This window comes from Salminus brasiliensis, chromosome 25, assembly GCF_030463535.1.
Source record: "Salminus brasiliensis chromosome 25, fSalBra1.hap2, whole genome shotgun sequence".
Taxonomy (NCBI): domain Eukaryota; kingdom Metazoa; phylum Chordata; class Actinopteri; order Characiformes; family Bryconidae; genus Salminus; species Salminus brasiliensis.
The window spans coordinates 5,631,565-5,659,133 of NC_132902.1; the positions used below are offsets into that span (position 1 = coordinate 5,631,565).

The 27,569-nt window shown below is 40.2% G+C and overlaps 1 protein-coding gene across 2 annotated transcripts in view; it reads left to right on the top strand.

The window, feature by feature from the left end:
- Window positions 1-9,960: 9,960 nt before the first annotated feature.
- Window positions 9,961-27,569, top strand: part of pth2rb (parathyroid hormone 2 receptor b) — a 71,741-nt gene continuing 54,132 nt past the window's right edge. The window contains exons 1-2 of one of the 2 annotated variants that reach the window (XM_072671528.1): window positions 9,961-10,230; window positions 15,357-15,459. In XM_072671528.1, coding sequence (XP_072527629.1) covers window positions 10,174-10,230; window positions 15,357-15,459 — 160 coding nt within the window. In that variant the 5' untranslated portion in view covers window positions 9,961-10,173. The remainder of the gene's footprint in view (window positions 10,231-15,356; window positions 15,460-27,569) is intronic. The other variant, XM_072671529.1, reaches the window with a different exon arrangement.

Genomic DNA, 27,569 nt, shown 5'->3' on the forward strand with positions numbered 1-27,569 from the left:
TGATAAATCACTGTGCTGATCAGTTATTTATTTCAGTGTTACTGAACTCTACTAATTGGCCGCTACATGAATCACTATCCTCGAATATCTCCTGTTTGCTAGCCGCTTAAGGTTGCCACTAATGTCCGGCGCTCTGGCTCCCGGTAAACAGCTAACAGTCACTGCTGGAGCCCCTAAAGGCCTAGCTATCTTCACGTGTCGAACAATTGATTCTCCTATGAACAGAGCACGGGTGTTTCGCTGAGCGGGGCAAACCCGTTTGACACGCGAATCAGGTGGGGGGGCGGGTGGTGGTGGGCGGTATTCCGGTGGGCTAGCTTCGGCCTTAGCGCTAGCATTAGCCTTAGCTTTCCGGCTATGCCGCCGCTGTGAGGGCTCTCCCTGAGGCAACGGGGGCTGCTACCAGTGACTCTTGCTCTCTATCCTTCAGTAACCCCATGATGCACACCTCTAACTGGTCCACCTTTTCCACCAGAGAGCTAACTAACTCACATTTAGTGCAAACACTATCATTATCACTAGCGGTGGGAAAAGGGTCTAGACTAAACATGCCACACTTCTCACACTCAAAAAGTCCAGAAACAGCCATAATAAAACACAAACTTACCGCTTTCAGCTGATTTAGGCACCGAAAAAGCTTGTGACTGCTTAGTTGAGCAAAACTATGTCTGATGTGAACACAGCCTTAGCTCTTAATGATGTTGTATGGCAGCATCATGAACAGTTGGAAATACATAAGTACAGGAAGTGTGTTCGTGCATGTGTATATGATGCACAAGTAATGTACAAGAACTGAAGATGAACTTCAAAACTTGACTGGAGAAATACATAGAAGCACTATTTTGCACTCAGCATATGCAATTATCCTCTGACCCAATTTCCTTTTAGTCACTATCTTCTTCCCCTATCTTAAAGGTTAAATCTCTGCATGTTTGCGTTTAGTGCGTTTTTGTTCTAATCTTTTGACACACTGATTTGCTCTCATCTGTGCCATCTATATCGAGGCAATCGCTTCCATATGTATTTAGCGTAACAGCAGCAACGCTGCTTATTTAATGCAACCCAAATAGCTCCACAAAAAGATGTAAAGATGGACATTGGAAGTTAATTAAATTGATGTAATGTACAGATACACATCTTGCTTTGTCTGAAATCTCACCCAAAAAAAAAAAAAAAAACCCCATTGTGTCCAGCCATGACATCAGCAAGCAACTGAAGACTACTGGTCAATGGTTAATTACAGGTCATTATGTTCTTTTTGAGGCCACTTGGCCCATTCATTCAGCTCTCTATGATTTATTCACGTGTGTCATTCTGGCACTCTTGGCTAAACCGAAGCAGCAGTTTTTCTGCCTTTTCACCGCGCTTTCATCAGCTTGCTTTAAAACAGACACACATGGCCATTTATGACAATTATGATTGACGTCAACTGTCAACAGGTGCAAGGAACATCAAATCACACTAATTTATGGGAACAAAAGTCGTGATTTCCCTTGTAAGGCCTTTTTCCTGTGTGGCAGACAATCCTTGATAGCAAGCTGATGTTGATAGCAAATGTTCAATTTCAGAATGATTATTGGTAATTGGCAACACCAACTTAATATTAATTAATTTAACTAATTTATAAATTAGTTTAACTAAATTACCTTTAAATTATACTATGCCTGGTTGTTACTGAAGATTTGTATGTCATCTGAAGATGTGTATGTCATCAGCTGTTAATGACAATGCATTACTTTTATTGCTAACATAATGTCTGGGCTGTGCCGCATATAAACTAGTGTTAGCATGGGGTGGATAATAAGATTTTAATTATCACTAGGAAAGTGTAACTAGCTAGGTAACATTGTGTTGTAATGATATATTATGTGAGAATTGGCATTTCTTGGTCCTGGGCTATCCGGACGGAAAGTGTCATTCCTGCTTTGAGCCACCCCAGAAGGACACACATTACACATGCTTTCCTGGGCAAGAGGTGACGTACAAAAACTCTTGCAAGTGTTGTCCTGCCCGCGTCACCAAACTGCTGTACTCTCCCTATGACAGGTCAGTGGAGTATCAACATGATGAAACACATTCTCCCGGTTGATGTCAGAGAAGAGCTGAAGGTACTGATGGACTAAGTGGCTCCTACTGTGGAGCTCAGTGAACAGCTGAGGGTACTGAAGAGCTCAGCAGCATTAGCTGTTAGACATTTAAGAGAATCCCTGAGGAGGATTTTTATCTGATCTACCTGATGTTGGTGCATCAACACCGTAGTGTGCGGATGTTTCATGACTACGTTATATAGGATATAGTAGTGATTTTAGTAGAATGGTTCTAATTGAGCAAACTCCCACACAGGAAGATCTGATCATTCTGATTCAGTTCCTAAACAGTTATAGGACAACATCTTGCCTGGGATACATTTGGATTGGATACATTTGGATTGGATGAAATGGATACATTTAGTTGCGTGATTAAAGGGGGCGTTTACTATCATAGAGTCAGACGGTGCTGGTGTGCATGTAAACAGGGCTATAAGTGCTTTGTCAGGTTATTGTGCTCATATGAACATAGATATTGGCAGTAAAATGTATCTTTGTGAAGAGCTTGGATGAAAATACTGAAAAACACAGTGAAAAACAGAAGAACTAACTGAAGCGCTGATAGTCCGGAAGAGTTCAGTGATTTTTACTGAAGTTCTCAGTGAACAGCTGAGGGAATAGTGCCTAGTGACATATACTGAAGAGCTCAGTAAAGAGATGAAGATACTGAAGAGCTAAGTGACTTTTACTGAGGGGCTTAGAGAGTGTTCAAAGAGTTTAACTGAAGAGCTCAGTGTAGAGCTAAAGGTATTAAATTATATTATATGTAATATAAGGCTTGGTAGAGAGCAGAAGGTACTCAGGATCTAACTGATTTACTGAAGGGCTCAATGACATTCCCTGAAAAGCTCAGTGGGGAGCTGAAGATACTCAAGAGCTCAGTGACTTACGCAATGAAGAACTGAAGGTACTGATGGGCTATGTGGCTTTACTGAGGAGCTAAAGTACTTAAGTGTTAAGTGAATTTTGTTGATGAGCTCTGTTAACAGTTGAAGGTACTTAAGTGTTAAGTGAATTTTACTGAAGAGCTCAATAAAGAGCTCAGGTACTGAAAAATATCTGTGACTTTTGCTAAAGAGCTCAGCAAGAGCTGAAGGTACTTAAGTGTTAAGTGAATTTTACTGAACAGTTCAGTGACTTTTACAGAAGAGCTTTGTAAAGAGCTTAAGGTACTGATGGGCTAACTGGCTCCCACTGAGGAGCTCAGTGAACAGCTAAGGGGAATTAACAGCTGAGGGTTTGTAATTGTTTAGTAAATTTTACTAATGAGCCTAGTGAATTTTTCTGAAGACTTAGTGAAAAGCTAAAAGTACTGAAGAGCTCAGCAGCAGAAGCAGCCGGACAGATGGGAGAATCCCCGCGGAGGATTTTACTTGATCTACCCAGCTTTGGCACGGAGTATAGTACAGCTCACAGCTTTAACATCAGTTCAGGCCTATACTTTATTTTGCCATAGTTGCAAAAGCTTTATTATACCAATTATTATTCTGATGATTAATCAGAAACCTTAAGCTACTGAGCACCTACAGAGAATAAAAAGAGAAGAAAGGAGATAAGACTCCCGTCCCTCCCATACCACATTTTGCATGAAACATTGATCTGAGATGAATCACCACAAAGCTTACTATTACAGACAGGACCCTGTGTAATTGTAATTGATCTTTTCTTTGTATGAACAAATGTAATTTTAAATGCTATTTCAATGTTATGTTGATACAGAAATTCTCTCTCTAGCCCCTAAAAAGCAAAAGTTTGATTTCAGGAGTGTGTCAGAATATTTACCCATTAAAATAAATGAATAAAATTAAATTAAATAGAAAGAAACTACTCACAGGCCCATTAAATAAATGCAAATGTGTTCTAGAGGGTAGACTGATAAATCACTGTGCTGATCAGTTATTTATCTCAGTGTTACTGAACTCTGCTAAAGCATGAGTAGACTGATAAATCGCTGTGCTGATCAGTTATTTATCTCGGTGTTACTGAGCTCTACTAAAGCCTGAGTAGACTGATAAATCACTGTGCTGATCAGTTATTTATATCATTGTTACTGAGCTCTACTAAAGCCTGAGTAGACTGATAAATCACTGTGCTGATCAGTTATTTATCTCATTGTTACTGAGCTCTACTAAAGCATGAGTAGACTGATAAATCACTGTGCGGATCAGTTATTTATCTCAGTGTGACTGAGCTCTACTAAAGCATGAGTAGACTGATAAATCACTGTGCTCATCAGTTATTTATCTCAGTGTTACTGAGCTCTACTAAAGCCTGAGTAGACTGATAAATCACTGTGCTGATCAGTTATTTATCTCAGTGTTACTGGGCGCTACTAAAGCCTGTGTAGACTGATAAATCACTGTGCTGATCAGTTATTTATCTCAGTGTTACTGAGCTCTACTAAAGACTGAGTAGACTGATAAATCACTGTGCTGATCAGTTATTTATCTCAGTGTTACTGAGCTCTACTAAAGCATGAGTAGATTGATAAATCACTGTGCTGATCAGTTATTTATCTCAGTGTTACTGAACTCTACTAAAGCATGAGTAGACTGATAAACCACTGTGCTGATCAGTTATTTATCTCAATGTTACATATAATTACTAAATAATTATTATATTATATTTTAAAATAGTAACTTAATCATTAAATGTTTATCAATAATGTATATATATTGTGACTTATAGTTAACGAATTATGCAACTTGAAGTATGAAGCCAGGAATTTTATATTCTCAATTGGAATGATGTACATATGCTATTCACATATTTTTATGTCAAAGACTGGATAGCTTGCATCTGTTTATAACACCTATAGACAGCTTATGAAAGATGTTTTTTGTGAAGTCATGGTGGACAAGGTCATATCAATGACAATGAATAGAATATATCAATAAATAGGACTGAATGTATTCACTCAGTAACTCTTACTTACAAGCCAGTAGGGGATGAGGAAGGCTCAGACAGCAGAAGTTGGCTAAAGTTGGCCCAGGGCTAACTCACTTCTCAGTAGAACTTTCTAAAGACCCTCCCACAGAGGATATCTCTCATCTATCTGTGCAAGGGATGTTTGGAATAAATATTAGCCACATAGCTTTTGAGCTAGGAGAATGAGTGTTTTTAGATTGTTTTTACTGTTGCTTTAGGGTAGTTGTGAGCTTGTTTGTAATACTTACCTGAATACTAACCTGTTGTCTTTGTTCATGTACATTTAGCAAAAGGGAGGCAGAGCAGACAGAGCTCATGCAGAAGGACCTATGGCTAGCTCATGTTCTTTTACACTGTTACAGAACCAGAATGAGACAGATGAACAAATATGCACACTATATTTAATATCAATACTGGTAAAATTACAGACTAAGGCCTGATGATTGATTGTATCTATCGTATTTATGCTTGTTTTAATTTACCCTTATAGGATAGCAACAGCCCTGTAGAGGGTGATGGTTTGGCTCAGAAGATGCCGGGGTGGATGCAAGACTTTTCCTATTGATCTGCACTGCCAAAGAGTCAGGTCAACCTTTTAACTCCGTTTATAAAAGAATCATACAGCATTGTCCCATTTCAACCGGCTACTACATCCCACGCTTTCATTCAGCCACAAACTATCCGGTGACTTTGTGTCTCCTCACAGGGTTCGGCGGAGCATTGTCACATTCCTGCCAAGGACCTGGCATGTTAGGCACAGGCCACATATTTTTTTGAGTTGAGTTGAGGACTTTGGGAAGGCCATTCCAAAAGCGTAATGTAAGTCTGATTTATCCATTCCACAACCACCTCTGCTGTGTGTTTGTGATCACTGTCCTGTTGGAACACGGTCCTGTGCCAAAGCCATCTAACTTTGAGGTTAAGCAGAAGAATACTGAGGTACTCCCCTCCATTTCATTATCTCATCCAATTTGTGCAATATAGCTATTCAGAAAAACAGCTGCAAAACAGGCCCAGAGCATGATGCTACCACCATCATGCTTAACATGGTGGTAGAGTATTCTTAGGGTTGAATGCTTCAAATGTACTCCAAACAATTAAGTGATTACCGTGAAACAAACCAAACCTAGAACAGAGAAGCTACCAGATCACCAACAGGAAGTTTAAAGGCCTTGGCAAGTTAAAAGACATTTCACCCTCCCTCCCTTTCTCTCTCTTTCTCTTGCCGTCCCTGCCACCTCTCTCTTAGTGATTGTGTAGACTCTTTCTGAAACAGCCCTCTTGGGTCTGAGTACATGCCCCCTGAGAGAGAGTTTGTTAAGGTTGAAAATGGCACTGCATGGCTCATTGCCCCCTCACCCAGAAAGTGCTCTCACAGCAACAAAACACAAACCTGCAGCACAGCAGTGAAAGGATAAACTAGTGTTGTCGTGGAGACAAATATGAAAAATACAGAGCAAGTTTTGGGCTTTTTTCTCTTCATTTCACTCAAGTACACTTTACGCATTCAACTAAGGCTGTGTTATCTGTTAACCGTAGTCTGTTACTTTGGCAATAAATGAATCCTTTTTTAATAATGAAACACATAGCAATGTGTGTGGAGGTCAGTTATTTGACCATACACCTCATAGACCTCATAATTATACTTCAAATTCACTGTTTGTGATGTACCCCTAATGTGTGTTTTAATCTCCCCGTATTGCTATTGTCTAGTTAAGTTCTTTGTAAGACTGGATTTCAGCACCACAGACAGCTCCTCTGATTCCAAATGGTCATTATAGGACGACAACTGAATCAGTTTTGCTCTTAAGCTGAACTTGCTAGGATGGCCTGACTTGGAAATGCTGGCAAATGTGTCTCTTATAATTTACTTTGTGGACAGTGGAACGGCTTATTTCTAATGGTTCAGAGATCTTTTCTCAGACTCATTTGCAACTACAGCCTTCTTTCTGAAAGCCTTAGAGAGCTCCTCGGATCATGTCGTGGTGATGGCACTCACTTCAAGAGCTTCACACAATCAAGAGCAAACCAAACAAAGACCCCCTTTTTACACCTGGTCACTTCTGACAGTCGGAGTAACCAGAGACGACTCCACTACCGAGTTTAAATGCAAATTATCAGGATACAATCAAGATTCTAGTGAATGAAGTGGTCAGGTGTAAATAGAGTGTTAATGTCTGAGGTATGAATAATGCTGGCTTTACATCACAATAAAAAAAATAAGTAAAAAAAATCATGTGAGTCTTGCTAGAGTTGCAGAGCGCTCCCGTCATCTCAATCATTCAGTGGAAGCTGTCTTGACCTGTCTCCTTTCCATTCCAATGAAACCGGCCATGTTTCATATTATCACGTTTAATATTATCATGTATCAAGTTCTTAGACTTTGCTAATGCAAACTGTGACAGACTGGACATTGTGAATAACCAACAGGTGAGCTCTCTCCAGCACTACAACAGGAAACCAAAGTGGCTACAGGAACACCTAATACAAGAACATTTTGGGATGGGACACACAAGGGCAGATTTGGCCAAAATAGTTGAACATTTTCTCTACATTTCTGGAAATTTCCACCAGAAGCATGATGAGTGATAAGCAACAAGGAATCTTGTTGCCATCTTGCAAATAGTGACCCTGCAAGATTCTCAAATCCAATCAAATTTATTGTGTAGCGCTTTTTGCAACTTTACAGAATCAGTAATCAGTAAGAGGACAAAAGATCAACAGGACATAAAAACCTTAGACGCCCCCCCCCCCCCCACCCCCCCCCCCCCCCCCCCGGTGCGCAAGCCAAAGCTCCCTCAGAGCTGGAAGAAGAAACCTTGGGAGGAACCAAGACTCACAAGGGGGACCCGACCCATCCTCCTCTGATCAAAACTACTAATAAGTTATTGATCAAAGTCACCAAACCTGTTCTACCACAACAATCATAATATCATAATATAATAATCATAATATAGAATAACTAATGTACTCATAGTAGTGACGGTAATGACAGTTAATGGTGGTAATGATAGTAGTGGCAGGTAGTTAAAGTCTGTGACAATTTTACAGCGTCATTAGGCAGGGAGCAGTGGCAGGAGGGTGGGCGGCTGGTCTTTGCAAAAACATCTGTAAGCAATAACAAATTGTCTTAAGATGTAAGAGAGCTTTAGACTTTAGTCTTTTACAAATATTCTCAGATTCAGATGAATGGTCTTAATGTGGGGCTGTTTGGACGTTTCTTTAGTTGTCTCTCAGTGTTGACGAAGTATCAATATCCATACAAATATCCACATGGTTAAGTGTGACAAAGGTTCCCACATGACTGTGTGTAAAAAAAAATGAAGAAAAAATGTCCTTTAGATTCATCTCAAGTACATGATTGTAAATGCAAAATCAATGGGGGATGTTATTGCTCTCAGTCTCTCTCTCTCTCTCTCTCTCTCTCTCTCTCTCAGTCTCTCTCTCAGTCTCTCTCTCTCTCTCTCAGTCTCTCTCTCTCTCTCTCTCTCTCTCAGTCTCTCTCTCTCAGTCTCTCTCTCTCTCTCAGTCTCTCTCAGTCTCTCTCTCTCTCTCAGTCTCTCTCTCTCGCTCTCAGTCTCTCTCTCAGTCTCTCTCTCTCTCAGTCTATCTCTCTCTCAGTCTCTCTCTCTCAGTCTCTCTTTCTCAGTCTCTCTCTCAGTCTCTCTCTCAGGCTCTCTCTCTTTCTCTCAGTCTCTCTCTCTCTCTCAGTCTCTCTCTCTCTCAGTCTCTCTCTCTCTCTCTCTCAGTCTCTCTCTCAGGCTCTCTCTCTCAGTCTCTCTCTCTCTCAGTCTATCTCTCTCTCAGTCTCTCTCTCTCTCTCAGTCTCTCTCTCTCAGTCTCTCTTTCTCAGTCTCTCTCTCAGTCTCTCTCTCAGGCTCTCTCTCTTTCTCTCAGTCTCTCTCTCTCTCTCAGTCTCTCTCTCTCTCAGTCTCTCTCTCTCTCTCTCTCAGTCTCTCTCTCAGGCTCTCTCTCTCAGTCTCTCTCTCTCAGTCTCTCTCTCAGTCTCTCTCTCTCTCAGTCTCTCTCTCTCTCAGTCTCTTTCTCAGTCTCTCTCTCTCAGTCTCTCTCTCTCTCTCAGTCTCTCTCTCAGGCTCTCTCTCTCAGTCTCTCTCTCTCTCAGTCTCTCTCTCTCTCAGGCTCTCTCTCTCTTTCAGGCTCTCTCTCTCTCTCTCAGTCTCTCTCTCACTCTCTCTCACAGTCTCACTCTCTCTCAGTCTCTCTCTCAGTCTCTCTCTCTCTCTCAGGCTCTCTCTCTCTTTCTCTCAGTCTCTCTCTCTCTCTCTCTCTCTCTCAGTCTCTCTCTCAGGCTCTCTCTCAGGCTCTTTCTCTCTCTCTCTCTCTCTCTCAGTCTCTCTCTCAGGCTCTCTCTCAGGCTCTTTCTCTCTCAGTCTCTCTCTCAGGCTCTTTCTCTCTCTCTCAGGCTCTCTCTCTCTCAGTCTCTCTCTCTCTCTCTCAGTCTCTCTCTCTCTCTCTCTCTTTCTCTCAGTCTCTCTCTCTCTCAGTCTCTCTCTCAGGCTCTTTCTCTCTCTCTCAGGCTCTCTCTCTCTCAGTCTCTCTCTCTCTCTCTCTCAGGCTCTCTCTCTCTCAGTCTCTCTCTCTCTCTCTCTCAGTCTCTCTCTCTCTCTCTCTCTCTCTCTCTCTCTCAGTCTCTCTCTCTCTCAGTCTCACTCTCTCTCTTAGTCTCTCTCTCAGTCTCTCTCTCTCTCTCTCTCTCTCTCTCTCTCTCTCAGTCTCTCTCTCTCTCTCTCTCTCTCTCTCAGTCTCTCTCTCTCTCTCTCTCTCTCAGTCTCTCTCAGTCTCTCTCTCTCTCAGTCTCACTCTCTCTCTCTCTCAGTCTCTCTCTCAGTCTCTCTCAGTCTCTCTCTCTCTCTCTCTCTCTCTCAGTCTCTCTCTCAGTCTCTCTCTCTCTCTCTCTCTTCTGCTTCACATCGACAGACTCGCCTCAAAACTCCAGCGACCACGGCGCCATACACACTCTTAATTAAGCGGACAGTGGCGTCGTTCAGATCATCAGCTGCAGATCAGCACCTGGAAAAAGGGCTCATTTTTTTTAAGGGCTGTTTTTGCTCTGACATTTTTGCCCAAACTACGCCGCGTGCTGCGCAGATTAAGCCCTGTTTTGCTGGGGGTGGGGGTGCTCTGGGGGGGTTTTAGCATGCTGCCATCAGCGCTGTGGATCTGCCTCCAAGTTTTCTGCTGGAGTTCAGCGCAGGTGAGAAAAGCGTTTGCTGGGTTTCTTCTGAGCGTCTGAATCCGTTCACTCTGCAGTGTCCCGTTTTCTCACACTACGTTTTGAATTGTTGTTGTTGTTGTTGTTGTTGTTGTTGTTGTTTACACAGCCTGTGTTTTTTTAGCCTGGCTCTGCCGCCTGAACCAGCCCTTCACTCCGCTCCGGCTTTGAACGTTGAGCTGAGTAGCGGCGCTGCCGGGGGGCTAGATAATCATCAGCCTGAGCAGTGAGTGGAGCGGGGCGCTCAGTGTTGATATGAATGAAACAGCTGCCCCGGTATGAAACCAGCTTTTAAAACATGATAGCATTTTTAAAGGCATTTTCACTGATATGTAAGGAAAGTCTGGCCCCTCAGGGAGGTGTTTTACTCACAGACTCTACAGGCTGACTCTACAGGCTGACTCTCTACTAAACCGCCAGTGAGTGTTATTCTGAGTGGAGGATAATATTAGATTCAGGCTGGTCCTTATTGACTCAATTAGCTTTTTTATTTATTCATTTTACTACAATAATATTGATTAAATGCTGCGAGAAACGGCAGTATTCACTCACATATGCTCACCACTACAAGGTCCTAGTCTTGCCATCAGTGCCGTTAACAGCCAGCAGTGTTTACCTCAGAAACCTCCTGTTTTACTCTGCCAATTGTTTACATGCTATTTTAGAGATACACACTATTTTCTTCTTTTATTTATTTATTGTTTTACTGAAATTCTATCTTACATTTTACCAGATGAAAAAATATAATTATATAATCAGATGATATATAATATTATATTTTAATTTTAAAAGGAAGCATTTTCTGTACTCAAATACAACATCTGTCACCAAATTAACACTACATCAATCAATCAAAAATAAAAATATAATATATAAATATATATAGAAAAAAGGCTTTTAAGTAGAAATATATATATTGGCATAAATGACTTGATTTTTTACAGTCACTTTATTAAGATCTGTCTGGTTGCTGATCATTTTTAGTTGTTGATATTTACCTTACACTTTTCCTCAGTTCGTGTCTGTGTTCTGTGAATGGTTTCTCTACTCTCTGACAGTTGGGGAGAGCTCCCTCGGTGGTTTGCTGTTGCTGTCAGCACTGACTAGCTGGTTAGTGTGCTCTCCTCCCAGCCTGGTGTCAAGAGGAATTTGTACATATGGGACTAAACGTCCGTTTCAGGATTCGTACAATGTGTCCTAAATATAGTTAGACCCTCGCAAATATGCATGAATAACTGACGCAGCCCAGACATGCAAATATCATACCATAACCTAACCTACTAATGTTACACGCAAACGTAATTCTAACCTAAACACTGTCCAATTTTAACCTAAACCTTACCCTAACCATAACTTTAACCAACACCTAAATGTGAGCTAACCCTAAACACCCCTCCACTACTTTGCTGGACCAGAGTGTAATGTGGGATTGTCTAAGAAATTGTGCAAAAAATGACAATGACAATAGTGTCCAATCAAAAAATATATATTATAAATATTACAAATATATATTTTGGATATACATTTGTTTACAGCGTTAATATGCTCATATACTCATGTTTTTTTATGTGGATGAGAGTAAAACATTGAAAAACAAATGACCTGCAGTAAAAAAAAAAAAAAAAAGAACTGCAGTACTTATGCGTTTCTTCATATAATTGAAATATAATCAGTAGATTCGGTTGTATTCCCAGTAGGGCTTAAAGGCAGTAGAGGAAAAAAGATCTGGGCCAAGTACATGAAAAATCTGTCAGCAGTCCAAAAAATTTGCTTTTTCCAGCTTTTGCTATTCAAAAGAACGCGCCGGACAAGAGAGGAGATGCAAGAGAAAAGATCAATAATCAAATGATGGATAATGGATAAAAAAATGAAAGGAAATTAATCAAAGCATGACTGTTTTGATCTGCCTCTCTCTATCATGCGCTATTAACCTTTTTTCCCCAGCTAGGCCCCTTGTAGAAACAAAAACAGCATGTGCATTATCAATGGGTCCCAAACCTGACACACAAAGTCCTCATGGTAGATGGAGATGGGGTATTGACTATATTAATCCCAGTCCAGTTCCGAGTCTTTGTTTTCTCCACGGTGTTCAGAGCGCCAACTGGTGTCCTCAAGCCGTCATTAACGGACATTATTACCCAGCCTGCAGCAGTGTGGATGTTGAGAGTCTGCAGTGTGGAACTACTTTACAGTGGTACATGAAAACAGATCATAATGTCTGAAACTGTCAGAAACGCTCTGTTTTACCGGCAGGAGAACCACATGAAAAAAGTGCATTCAGAATCAAGTTTTCACCCCATTACGTGTGTTTGTTTACCTCGCACATGGCTGCAGAACCGCTGGTGTAGGAATATTTTGGGTAGTGAGCTGGGCCCACTCCATAGAGCTGGGCTTTATGGAAGAGTGGCCAGAAAAGAACCTTTACTTACAGAAAAAAAAGGAAAAGGAAGGCTCGTTTTGAGTTTGCCAAAAGGCATGTGGGAGACTTCATAAATGTATGGAGGAAGGTGCTCTGGTCAGATGAGACCACAATTGAACTTTTCAGCCACCAAGGGAAACTCTACGCCTGGTGCAAAACCAACACATCTCATCACTCCAAAACACCTGGAAGTTTTTCAGCAGCAGGGACTGGGAAACTGGTCCGAGTCAAGGGGAAGATGGATGGTGCTAAATACAGGGTTATTCTTGAGCAAAACCTGTTTCGGTCTGTCAGTGATTTAAGACTGGGACGGAAGTACGCTTCCAACAGGACAATGACCCAAAGCGTACTGCTAAAGCAACACTCAAGAAATTGGAATGGCCTAGTCAAAGCCAATTGAGAATCTGTGGTCAGACTTGAAGATTGCTGTTTATTAGCAGAAACCATCTAACTTCCAGGAGCTGAAGCAGTTTTGCCTTGAGGAATGGGCGACAATCCTAGTGGCAAGATGTGGACTTGTGACTTGCAGCTGTAATAAAAGTACAAAGTACTGACTTTAGCGGGGTGAATAGTTATGCACATTGAAGTTGCAGGCATGTTTTGTAACTAAAATGATGCAAACCCTAATAAACTTTATTTTTAATTCCAGGTTGTGAGGTAACAAAACACAGATTTTATGTGCCCAGTATCATTCATTTTACTTGGATACACAGAGTGCATTATTATTATCATGACATTGGATGTTGGATCATTGACTTCTGGACATTTCTGGTGAAAATGCCTGTATTTTTAATATCACAGTATATATCGAACATCAAAATTTCACAATGTCAGTTTTTCAAATATCGTGCAGACCTTGTAGTATCCTTTAAGTGTGTGGAATGTGTTTTTTGTTTCTGAGAAAACAAAGAACTCAATTTGGGCATCCTTCCAGTCACCCATTATCCTTCTCAGTGGTCTAATGCGCTACCGCTATGGCCCAGGGGCCGCGAGTTCAAATGCTGAGCCATGTCGCTTTGCCATCAGCGATCAGAGTCTGAGAGAGCAGAATTGCTTTTCACTAAGCATTTTAAATATGTTATACTGCTTATGTCAGAAAGTCATGACATGTTGATCCAGCCTGCTCAGTGAGCACAAAGCCACTTGAATAACCGTGCTTAAATGAACAGACCAACAAATGAACCACTACAACTCTTACTTGACTTGACTATCAAGAGAATATTGGCGTAGCTTCCAATTAGCACCTCAAAAGAGCTGTCAGCACAAAAACACTCGAATCACAGCGCTTAAATTAAGAACTTGAATACAACAAATGAGATTTTAAGGTTTAAAATTTGCCTCTCAAGGACTTGGAAAATCTGTGGACTACGATGGAGGGCATCTTTGGTGGACAATAGAAAAAGCTCAATTTAAAGTTTTTAATGTTGTGTAAGGGTTGTAGCAATACAGTCACCCCACGATTCCATCGGAGCTCTTATGTATTAATGCTTTATGGTTAATGCTTGGTTTGCATATGTATATGTTCAAACAGTTGCATCAGATATCCTAATAAATGCACTCTCCATGATGCATCTCCACAATGCAATTCCGCTGCTCCATACCCCAGTGCTGGTGAGCTTTATATCTCTCCAGCTGACAATTAGCATTGGCCTTAGGCTTATGGACAGTGCTTTTCCATGGAGGTTATACAATCTTTGTGTGAGCAATTGTACACGTCCAGTGAGTACTGGTCACCTTATCTGAATTTGCCAATTGGAAATGATGGACAGTGTACGCCCTGCTAAAAATTCCAGCTCAAGGCCTGTTTTTGTGCTGGTTTCAGATGGTCTTAGGTGGTCCAGGTGGTTGAAAAGCTGGTCATTCAGAGGAAAACATACCCTATGCTGGTAGGAAAGCTGCGCCCAGGCCATGCTGCTTTTCAACAGATTAATGACATTGGCGTGCCTTCTCCTTGAAGCTTCCACACTTTGCTTGGAGGTCTTTTTCTGCTTGCAAACAAGGTTCAGTGACAGGTTTATCAATATCCATCAAATCTGTTGCAACTTTAATAAGACTCATTTTAATAAACTCATAAACTCATTTTATATATATTTATGGAAAAAGGTTCAGAAAGAAGTCTTGGTTGCCCTAAATGTAGTCATATGTAGTTTATTATTTATTTATTTATTTATTTTACTTTTTTCTGTTATCTCCTTTTCGTGGCTGTATATCATCATAGTCTCAACATCTTAAAAAACAGTGCTTTAAGACACTGTGACTGGACAACATTTTTTAAATGAGAAATAATTAAACAAGCCTTAAGCTAAAGGCTCGGCAGCTGGTCTTTAGGTGAACAAAGAAACACTAAGGCCAGGTAGCCTCAGCTAACGCTACTATCCTAGCCCTGTACAGCACGTGTCTTTTAGCTTGAAAACAGACAGGGTCATATGTATAGAGTGGACTACTAGAAATATTAGTTTCACTGTATTTCAAAGTGTTGCAGTATTTAAAGATTCTTATCAGCAGAGGCTGAAAATATGTGGGGAGGGGTGGATGACAAACGGTATAGATGTTATTTTTAGCCGCTTCTGAAAAAGACCAGTTTAAATCAATGCTGTAACACTTAACATAATCAGGCCTCAAAAGGTGTAAAAATCCCACACATTTGTGAATAACAACCATATGTCTGTTCTTCCTCTTTCATGTACAGCAGATGGATCCTGAGGTGGGGCTAACAGCTCAAGAGCAAGTTCTCTTGCTCTATGACATTAAACTCCAGTGCCTCCAGAACATCTCCGAGCACGACCCTGCAGGTTGGTCATTACACCTACGCAGACCTTTCGCCTCCGCGTGGACACACGCATTTACTTGCAGGTGCTATAGTTTCCTTTTAGACTCTGTTTATCTGGATTACTGACATGTCTAAAGCTGGAACTTAATGAGTCAGTACGCCGGAGTGGTGGGACATACATAGACATTCAGCAACTTATAAAAGGCATCTCTGTTCCGACTGGAAAAAAAGTTTCTCAGGCAGACTATTCCTTGTCATTGTCAAGCTAACCTGGACCTTCAGCCTGCAACAGTTAACAGAGCGCTCGCCAACAGGAGGGCAGTTGGCATGTCTTGTCCCTCCAACATGGATGAAAGGCTAAAGTTTAGAACATTTGTGCTTTGAACATTTACCGCTGCACAGAGCTCAGCTGCAAAAAGCGAAAGCCTTCAGTGCAAAAGCAGCTGCATTCAGACGGCAGAATCCACCTGTGACGAGTTTTTCAAAGCAGGATGTTTCTTTATGTTCATCATCACAACAGTTCTCTGAATGGACAGACTAAAGACTAGCACTTACTGAGCGTCCTTTTGCAGGAGAACAGTCCATGTGAACATTAGCAACATTAGCAAGGGTCCTGAATACCACAACTAGCAGAGACACAGCATAGTTTTTCTACATTAAACTGTGCTAAAATGTTTTATCCAAAAAGGTTTTATCCAAACCTTGCTGAGAACAATTTAAATGAATGTTGAATGAATTAACGTTGATTGTCGAGTTTAGCATTTTTAATCGCAAACATAAGGAAACCTCTCCCACCATTCAGCCCTGTGTTCATTCTGGTTCAGTTTAACTCATTTCATTAGTGGCCTTGTTAAAAAAAAGACACATGATGAGTTTTTGGGCTGGAGTTTAAGCTTGGTTGTATGTAAACTCTGGTAAGTGTATTTGGTTGAATTATGGGTGTATTTAGGCAGGGTCAGTACTTCAGTCATTATTTACAACACGACAGGAAGTCGTTTAATGAATGCGGAAGTGTTGTAAAGGTCTATTAACTGTTACCTGATAGGGGATATTTTTGTGAAAGCCTTTGAATCTAAACTGAAGAAATGGAAAAGAGTCAAGGTTAATTTGAAGCTTTCATAAGATTTGGATTGAGGAACAACATGGCTTTAGTAAATCGGAACCATTATTTGATATTGCTGCTTTCTTCAAACACAGTGCAGTGTGGCCGTTTCAGGTTACTGAAGTGATTGGAGGAAGTCTAGTGGGGGGAAAAAAAGGGCCAGAGGTTGTTTTGAAGTATTGGGAAATTTTGAATTCATGGAGAATATTGCTTTTTGTCATTTGAACTGATTTTTAGGTTTGCATAATTTTATTAAAGCATATACGTTTTGCACAAAACAAACCAGACCAAGAAGTTTTTCTTTTTTTATAGCAGTGGACTAAGTAATGCATGGGCAGAAAATGTTGTGGGACCTGTATTGGACCTCTCCTATTCTTACTTACACATTAGTTATTACTGGGTTTTCTGAAATATCCATTTTGGGGCAACAGTTTGACCAAGTGTGTTGGCTTGTGGATCACCTAAATTAAATAAATAAGTAACATACATATCACATGTACTCAAAGGTGTACCCTGTCAGAAGCTAATTTTATCATATTAAGTGTCAAAGGTAGTGTACGTTCTAGGGTTTTTTGACCGTAACAACCAAGGAACATCACTATTTTATATAAAAGGCTATAACAAAGTGCATTGTTGTCGTTCAGTGGAGAGTATATATGGGAAATCATCATGTGCTCACTGCAGAATTTTCACTTTCAATAGCTTACTGCTGTTTCAGTGTTTCAGTGTGTTGCACAATTGCACTGGTGTGGCACAAGCCAGACAGATGGATCTCTTGCTAATGCTGCCAATTCTCTAAAAATTCTGATAGAGCACCAGATGTAATTTACATATTCCAGTGTAGATGGGTACATATATATATATATATATATATATATATATATATATATATATATATATTTATTTATTTATTTATTTATTTCATAAGAGCAGTGAAATGAACCGCTTGCAGAGTGCACACAGAAGAAAAAAATTTTGTCTAAAATATTCTTCAAGTTTCCAGTAAAATGTGTTCTCCTCATGATGAAGGTGAGGTCTGGATACATTTAACATGTTTATGTTATTTCAACGAAAATTGCACATTCGACTGTAGAAGATTCAGGTTCGTCCAAAAATATAAAGCCAGTTCTGTAGCTGCCCCCCACCATCATTCAGCTCAGTTAGTCACATATGACAGCTACCAAACACACACAAGAGCCAGAGCCATTCATTAATAGAAGAAACCCATTCATTTAAGCACTAATAGGATATTCATTGGTAGGTATGTACAGGAATATTAAACATCTATCAGCTCATTACAAGCTCTGTCTGTCTGAGTTAAATGAGATGGAAGACTTTGTCATGGGATAAATAGCATTCTAATTATTCTGTAATTCTTATACACACATATGCTCCTATGCTACATGAACAAAATTGGGACACCTGCTTATTCATTTTTTCTTCTGAAATCAACGGTATTGAAAAAGAGTTTTTTCCTGCTTTCGTTGGAGTAACTGTCTCTACTGTCCACTAGATCTTGGAGGAGCATTGTTGTTAGGATTAGTTTGCATTTAGCGACAGGTGTGTTAGTGAGGTCAGGATGTTGGATGATTACAAACCCACCTCATCCTCAACTCCCCAGCTCATCCCCAAAATATTGAATGGAGCACCGTCACCATAATTCCAGAGAACACAGTTCCACTGCTCCACAGCTGAATGCTGGGGGGCTTCATACCCCTCCAGGCCTGGCATTAGGCATGGTGTTAATAAGTTAAGGTTTTTCTGCTCCAGAGCTATTCTATTGGCATTACTTCTCCACAGAGACAAGACAAGCTGTGTGTGTACGTTTATCTATGTTAGTAATGGTTGCAACTTAAAGTAGCTGAATGCATTCATTAGGAGTGTTCAGACACTTGCTCTGCACCTGCACTTTGCTCTTCACATTTATATGCTTTCATTCACACAGCCACACTTGTCATTGGCCTGAAGCGCAATACAGCTGGCCTGGTAAACAATAGGCAGCAGGCCTGTGTACTTTCTTAGCCAGTTCAGCTTGTATTGCTGTCATATAGTTAAAGAAGTGGGTGTATGCACTGCTGTGAAAATGTGTGCTTGCTGTCTCAGTAAAACGAATGCTGAACACTGACTGATATTACATTTAAAAAAAAAAACATAATAATGCATAAAAGGAATCCTGAGGGAACAAAAAGCACAACAGTGTGATATACACAGCTATCTCAGAATATTATTACCACACAGTAGAGTGTGGTACAGTCCATGTCACAGCGTCTAGTAACACACTAGTAAGTAACTATAAGCAGATTTCGTAGTTGTTAATTAGTGTCACAGAATTAACAACTATAGACATTTCAGGATTCTAAACCATTGTAAGACTTACTTATGTTCTTTGGATCATTGTCTTGTTGCATGACCCAACTGAGCTGCAGCTCATGAACAAATGGCCTGAGAAATTCTGTTGAATAATTCTCTAATACAGAGCAGAATTCATATTTACCCCAATGGTAGTAAGGTGCATGTATTTGTATTTGTCACTGTACAGCGAAATGTGTCCTCCGCATTTAACCCATCTGGTAGTGAACACACACTCACACACACACATGTGTTAGGGGCAGTGAGTACACACACACACACCCAGAGCGGTGGGCAGCCAACTCCAGCGCCCGGGGAGCAGAGAGGGTAAAGGGCCTTGCTCAAGGGCCCAACAGTGGCAGCTTGCCGAGCCCAGGAATCTGCACTCTAACCGCTGAGCCACCACTGCCCCAGTAAGTAAGACACCAGGTGTAAGACACCAGGTGCCTGCAAAACATTCCAAACCATCACACCACCACAGTTGATATAAGGTCCTTTTTTTGATAAGCATTGTCAAGATTTTGCCAGACATAACGTGGCCCATATTAGGCAAAAAGCTCAACTTTTTCATTCTATATTTTATATTTTATATTCTCCTGTCCATAGCACACTGTTCCAGAACTCGAGACAAGCATTTATATTCTACTTTTTCAGGTTTCTGCTGTTCTACCATGGATCCTATTCTTGCCCAGGGGGTTCCTGATAGTTGTATCATGAACAGTAGCTAAGGGAAGAGAGACCTGCAGTTCTCATTTTTGTGTGTTACTTCTTGGATGTTACTTCTCATACTTGGATGATTTCATGCCTGGCTTTTTGGGGGGAAGAAGAGATTTGGGGAAGATCACTGACTGTCCCAGATTTTCTCCATTTTGACAGGATGGGTCTGTTTGTACTTTTTTGGAGCCCATAGCCTTAGAAATTGCTTTTGGGTAACTTTATTCCAGACAGATCTCTTTGTAGCATGATGTGCCTGACTGGACAGCTTGTGCGCTGCCAATTTCACTCTGAATTAATTAAATTTAAAGGCTTAAAGTTAGATTTAGATTGTACAGGACTGGCCTAAATTAAGAATGGCCGTTAACTGAAGCACTGAAGCACTGCTTAAGGCAGTAGTGCACTGAATTCCTGTGAACTGACAGCAGGCAGGCACGCAGCACATCCATATGTGTGTTATGCCAGTTTGTGCTGAAACATACCTGATATGGCCTGGGACATGTGTGACTTCGGATTTGTTTCCCTTATCAAAAGCCTTTCAGTTAGCATGTTCCTGATGGGAGGGAATGGCTATGGATGTAGAGAAACTCTAAAGGAGAGAACAATTTATAGAAATAATGAGTTTGTGCAAAACACGTATAAAGACAAAGTCAGAGGGAACAATGTTACAGAGAATGAGTTCCACAGTAGGATTGAGAACGGGACAAAGGAATGCTTTGATTATAGTAACCTGTATCTGTTCTAAGCAGAGGCTTCCTGCTTCTGCAGAAGAATCTTGCTTCACACCTTCTCACAACTCCGTCTTCAGTCTATGTCTTAATTTAGCTCTATAATCTCCAAAGGCTTCCCACACATTCTCTCAGACGCATTGCTTTCTCAAAGCAAGATTTGTTTAGGGCTGGTCTCCATTCTTCTCCATGCATTTTTGATCAAAGGCTATTGAAATTGCTTTGGCTAATTGATTGCCGTTCCCCTTCAGCCTAAGCCACCCACAACTATACAAAAATGTCCACAGGCACTTTTGTATACAAAGTCTTCGGAAGACTTACTCCTATTGTGATGGGGAATTCTAGCTCAGCCCCTGAACCAAAAAAAATTCGAATGGATTCGAATGAAGTCATTGCACAATAGGCAGAATATGCAGAAAAGTAGTTATTACTTTAGTATTGAATGAGGTCTTAAATGACATGAAAAGTACCATATGGATAGTTCTTAATTAATAGACTACTGAGGTCTTAATTTTGTAGTCGGTGCCATGATTATATTAGGTACTTTGTGTCTAAAGGCCTATTATAACTGCACTACCTTTCATCCCTGGTTGGTCTAAATGCATATTTTTACATTTATTCTATTTATTGTTATTTTTGCTTATTTCTTATATTATTATTCCGTCCATCCATGCATCTATCATTAGGACAGGATTAGTTTTACATGTGGAGGAGGGGTGATGTAGTTAGTTTTCCAGGGATTTTAGCCTCATTTGAATGCACCATGTCAGTCATTTTTATGGACTGTGTGCTCCTACGGCAGTAAAGTTTATGAGACCTTTTATCTTCTGTAAAACAAGCCGTAAAAATAACCTTATTGGTTAAAATATTAATACTGTATGAATTGACGTGAGTAAATATTCCGTCATGTTGTTTGGAAAAGCTTTTCTCAAGTGTAGCATAGCCAATAGCCTACATACGTATTATGAACATGTTGCTAATTTTTTACACCACAATTTCATTATAATAATCGAGTAGCCACTCCCAACTCAGTTATTTATGCAGAGATTTCTTATCCCATGGAAATCAGTCGTAAAATTTTTTACATCCTGTGGTTAAATTACATTACTTCACCTCCAAATGCAAAACTAATCCTGTCCGAATAGGCCTTAAACTGGATTTTTGAATGGCAGACAAGAATGAGAATAAATACTCTTCAAGTAATAGTCCTCTTACAGTACTGTTGACTCATGTTTCATGAATAGTAAAAATGGGACACTTTTTGACTTTTACCAATGTCTCAGACCCTTAATTAGCTTGTTAGGGCTACGGCTTGTTCACAGTCATTGTTAGGAAAGGGCAGGTGATGCAAATCTCAAAGCTTGAACACTCTGACTCCTGAAACTTTGCCATAGGCTCCTCTATAGATCAGTCAAGCACAGGTAGCCGTTTCCTCAGTTTGTAATTAAGATATGACAGTTAACAGGAATAGTGCTGCTTCAGTTGAGGTCTGAAAGACCAGGAAAGCTTTCAGAGAGAACCGCTTGAAGAATTGCTAGAAAGGCAAATTAAAACTCCTTTTTGACTGCTAAAGACCTTCTGAAGGATTTAGCTCACTCTTGTGTGGTGGGGCAACACCTGCACAAACATGACCTTTATAGAGGAATCATCAGAAGAAAACCTTGCCCACCTTCTTTCGACAATGTTTAGTGTCTAACATTGTCAGATAAACATTTAAACACACCTGCTACATATAGGACAGGTTCAAGATAAAATAGAACTTAGGATGCAGTGAGCAAATGTATGTTTAGATAAAAAGGAGACATAATACAGAGACATAAAAAACACCAAGTATTAAGCATGTGGATGGATGGATCATGCTTTTGTGCTAGTGGCACAGGAACAATTTCACTGGTAGAGAGGGGAAAAAATCACTTCAGATTCAGTTAAGTACCAGCAAATTCTGGAAGCAAATATCACATTATCTCTAAAAAAGCTAAAGATGAATAGAGGATGGCAGTGAAATCCACAGTGGACTTTAATTGGTGAAAGCTAAAGGGTTTTCCTTTGCCTCACACTCCCCCAGCCACGAAATAGCAGTGCATGTAAAACAGCCTATGAATATAACAGAATTAGTTTTGTTTTTGTTGAAATGTTAAAGAAACGCGTCTTCTTTTGAAGATCTGTTCATTTTCTACTCACTTAACTATTTACAATCACACATATTTTGAGCAAGGGTGCTCTTTTGTATGCCACTGTAAAGTGGGTTATCAAATGTTCAATCATAGATTAAAAGCAGGGGTAGTAAATCTGGTGTTTTGACACACAGATAAGCAATGGAAGAACCGTGAGATATTTTAAAGCATCAAGAAAGCAGAGTGGAACTTGTGTTTGTACCCAAATGCAGCATACTGTTAGGCCAGAAACATACCTAACATGAGTACGCAAACACAAAGCCTATGTCCGGTTAATTTTCGCAGGACAATGCTTGCAAGAACTGTGAACTGCATCTGCTGTAAAATTACTTTACCAGTCGGTCCACATGCTTCTTTCACTTCAGATGTCGCTTCTGTATGTTTCAGCTTGTCCAAAAATGCATGTCTTCTAACAGGCTCCAAATGGCTTATGGCCCGGATGTTGAAACCCGAGCCATGCCACTTTTTCATCAGCGGCCGGAGTCTGCGAGAGCACAGTTGTCCGTTATCTTTCTTTTTCTCTTAGAGAGCACAATTGGCCGTGCTCTGTCTGGGTGGGTAGATGGCACTCTCATTGCTCTTAAAGCAATGTTGCCCAGCACAGGCATCTGTCTCCTGGTGCAGAGAGCTGGGGACCCAGCGCTTTCCTCTGATTGTGTTGGCCGCCTGACAATGCAGCATCAGCGGCAGTTTGAAAAGTGGCTGGCTTCACATATATGAAGGAGACGTCAGCAGTATCACTAGTGCTAGGAGGAGCTACAAATGAAGGGAACAAGCACAAGAGTTGAGCAATTCGGAAGTGTTTTAGTTGTTGTGTCATTGTAGAAGGGATTTTGTAGACTGGCACTTCTGGAAAGATTTACCCCAGCTCCAATTTTTCTCAGTTGTTGGATAATGGCTAATTATTACGGTTCACTAGAGCCCCAGAGTCTTAGACCTGGCTTTGAAATCCTTTCCAGACTCATTAATGTCCTGTCTTGTTTTTTTCTGGGATTGTGATTGCAGCATAATATGCTACCTGTTGTGTTGAGACCTTTTAGCCTAATTCACATTTCTAGAAATGTTCTATTGAAGTGATTCTTTGAATTCAGCAGGGTTGAAGGGAAGTTATCAGCTAAATTTGGTTAATTGGTTGATTGAGGAACTGGGGGGGTGGATAGTGTTTTCCTTCAATACGTTTTCTCAGGTTGTCTTTGTCCTATTAAAAATGTTTGAAAATATGACACAGCAAAGCAAGAAGAAACCAATATTTGTCCAAGCACTGTATTTCCTTTTTCCATTTAAAGAGCTGAGGCCCCTGCAAAAAGTACTCTTGAAGTACTGAACCTATGACATGTTGTCCGTGTCCTATGCACTGCATGGCATGATGAGAGGAATTTGATCGGTGAGTCATCAGACCCTTGTGCAGTTAGAGAGAGCAGAGAAGATCTAAAGAAGGAAAATTACTGTTTTCCGGTGCAAAGCATTCAGAATGGCTATCTCAGAGCAAGTTAAAGCCTGGAACTATGCTCCGACAGCTTGAATGGACATTGTGCTGTCCGTCTTTACAGAGCTGGACCTTATCTTAATCTGCTCTTTGAAAAACATGCTACCATGGAGATGGCTGCTCCAGCTAATCCATAATTAAATGCTTACACCCTGTCAATCAACAAGACTTGGCCCAATGCTGTATGGTGGTAGATTATTATTAGCTCTTTTGTGCTAAACCAATGATTATTCTCTGGTTCTAGAATTTCATTTAGATAAGTTGAGCTTGTCATTTAAAACGTCTAAAGCCTACAATAAAGGTAAGATATCATGGCTAGGTCAGTTTTTACCCTCACATATAGTCATAGTAAAAAATGGGACAGCCCATTAGCTTTTTTGGGTGTTTTTAGAAATGTGAACTTATCAGTGTTTGATTTTCCTTCAAACAGTATATACACGTGGCCAAAAGTTCTGAGACGGACACCTTTTGTTTAAGATCCTTTATGCCTGGTGTTTATATGATATAATGTATACAAGTACAATAAAAAGCAATTCTGCAATTCACCTTGGCTTGCTGCATACCAGCTTTATGGGCAAAATCTTGACTGATTGCAACCCAGTTTTGCCTAATCAGTACTTAGAGTTGGGGGATTGAGATCTGAGGAGTTTCCTGGCCATGGACCCACAAAGACGTTGCTGTTTTGATACCGTTCCTTATTCATGGAAGTGTTTATAGGCCATATTTTGAGAAGCAACACCACACACTAATGGTCTCCGTATGCTTGACTGTTGGCATGAAACAGGACTCACCTTTTCTTCTCTGGACAATCATTTTGAAGGGGGCTTCATCAGAGAAAATAACTACCATCCAATGTTCTACAGTCCAATCCCTATACTTCCTGCAAAATGTCATCTACATGACATCTACAAGCCGTCCTCTAGAAGCCTCTGACCTGACTGTGCATGCAGATTCACTCACACTTGCCTTCTGCCATTCCTGAGCAAGCTCTGCACTGGTGATGACCCGATCCTGTAGCTGCATCCTGTTTAGGAGGCAGTCCAGGAGCTTGCATGACTTTCTTGGGTGCCCTGAAGCCTTCTTTACTGCAATTGGACCTCTCTCTTTGAAGTTCTTGGATGCAGATATCACCTGCCTTGTTCTTGTTAACACATACTCTTGAGCAAACAGGAAGGTTTTGTGTCAGGGCTGAAATGCAATGTAATTACTCTTTTCTCTTACTCTAATTACTAATTCATTGCAATTGCAAACTGCCACCATAAAAAAAGATTTATGTCTAAAAACCTTTGACCATGACTGTAGATGAAGGTGATCACATTTGCAAAAAAAATACAAATGTATTTAATATTTAATTAACCCTTTGACTTAAAAACCTCAATTAGATGTCTCTGACCTTGACTGGGAGAAAGTGTTTACCCACTCCTCAATTCAGAATTCTTTCAGCTGTCAGATATTTGAGGAATTTCTTGCATGCATAGCCCAAAGCATCTCAGTAGTATTATCATTTGGGCTTTCGCTTTGCCACTCCAAAACTCTCCATTTGTTTTTTATAAGCCATTTCTTTGTGAGTTTACTGGAATGTTTTGGGTCATTGTCATGTTGCCTGGTCCACTGCCACTGTGTTTGGTTTACACACTTATGTTACTGTGCCCAAAAAAATCTACTTTGGATTCATCTATCCATAGCACATTGTTCCAAAGTGCTGATCTTTGTCTGAGTTTTATCTGCCTTCCCCTGATGTATTACTTTGGCAAAAATCTAACTGTTTCTCAGGTCAGTGGTTCCCAACCATGGTCCTGCAGTCCCCCTGCTCTGGATATGTTTTCTTGCATTAACTGTGTGATTCATTTGGATACAATTTGTGTCCCATTAATGTTACAGATAAATGTAGCTTAAATTAAAGGTTTACAACATTTTAAGCGATAGCCCACTATGACTTCACTACCTTGAAATGTAATAGATATTTTTAGATTTTTATATTGCTGTGGGAATTATTTTATTATATCATGCTTTAAACTTTTTTATGAGTCAAAAAAAGTAATGAAAGTGTTAGTTCTGTTCACACACATCCATTCCTATGAAAAATCTGGAACATTCAGCATATACATGTTTAACATCATATACATTTCCTAATGATAATTATAATTTTTCTCATTTATTTATTGATTGACAGAGTAGCTTGTAAAATACAGTAGAATTCATTTGCTGATTTGGGTAAACATGTTGTTTTGAGTGGTTAAGTGCAATGGTAAAATATTTTGTGTAGGAGATTATAGTGCTAAATGACGTCCTCAGTCCTAAAATCACTACTAGTCAAAACTAGTTGCCAACTCTCACAAGTGTGGTTCTTTCCTTAGGTAGACAATCCCAACATTCAGATTCTTCAGTTCAGGAACTGTTAGGTGTGAAGGTTTTGAAACTGTATGAAACACATGCTTTCATGTACTGGATTCTGCTCACTCTGATCAGATTTGCACCCCTCTCACTTCTACATGCAATTATACTGATTAATTACATAGGCATTATTAAATGGACATGAATGTTGCAGCAAAATGTTACCACCACTGTTCTTCGCATTTGGTACAGTGTTCTTGGGGTTGAATTCTTTGTTTGTGTGTGGTCAGCGGCAAACTTTAGCCAAGATCGAAGGTGTTGAATTTGGAGGTTTTAAAACTTGCTTGACTGTAGAGAGTAACAGTGGTATTCCTTCAGCTTTTATTCAGTGCAGGCCAAAGTACAGTAAATACAGTTACAGGATAAACTACCCTTGATTAAAAAAAAACAAAACAAATGGTAAGCAGGAGTCCCAATACTTTTGTTAATATGGTATATATTACAGAAATATTTTGACAAAAAAATCTAATAAACATAATATATTACTCACCCTGTGCAGTCGAACAGCCAAGACAGCCAAGGGAGGCGCTAGTCTAATGTTGCTAGGAAACACTGGATTTACACTGCTACCAGACTCCATATAGGACCACCAATAAAGGAAATCTTCATCCAAACCAAAGCTGAAACACTAATCAAGATCCTATTACTTACATGACTTAAAGCATGTATCTAATGCCCCATGACAGTATGCAATTAAATTCCTCATTCCAGAACAAATGGCCTATAAGCACTCCTGGCATTAAACCCCTGTTAACTAACAAGCCAACCAGTCTTATCTATGTAAATATACTCTGTCAGAACACATCCAGACCTTTATTTGTTTGGTTCAGACAAATCGATACGTTTTATGAAGGTGATAGCAGTCCAGGTCCTTCTTTATCACTCTTACCAAAAGATCATATGGACATAATAAAATGCCATAGATAATAACATTGTATTAAACACTTATTATCTAGCTAAACATAATAATACAGATAGACTTAGTCTATTCTTCGTCTAACCCGAACACATAATAAGCAAGGTGCCTTTGGACTTGACAGCTTTAATGAGGGGTAAAACTTGTTAACTCCTTTACGCCCTAAACAGGTTGGTACAGCCTGTTGATTCAGGCCATAAACACATAATGGGTGTGGGCAGTGGGGCAGTGTGGCAGGTGACTGACAGGACAGGGGCCCTGATAAAATC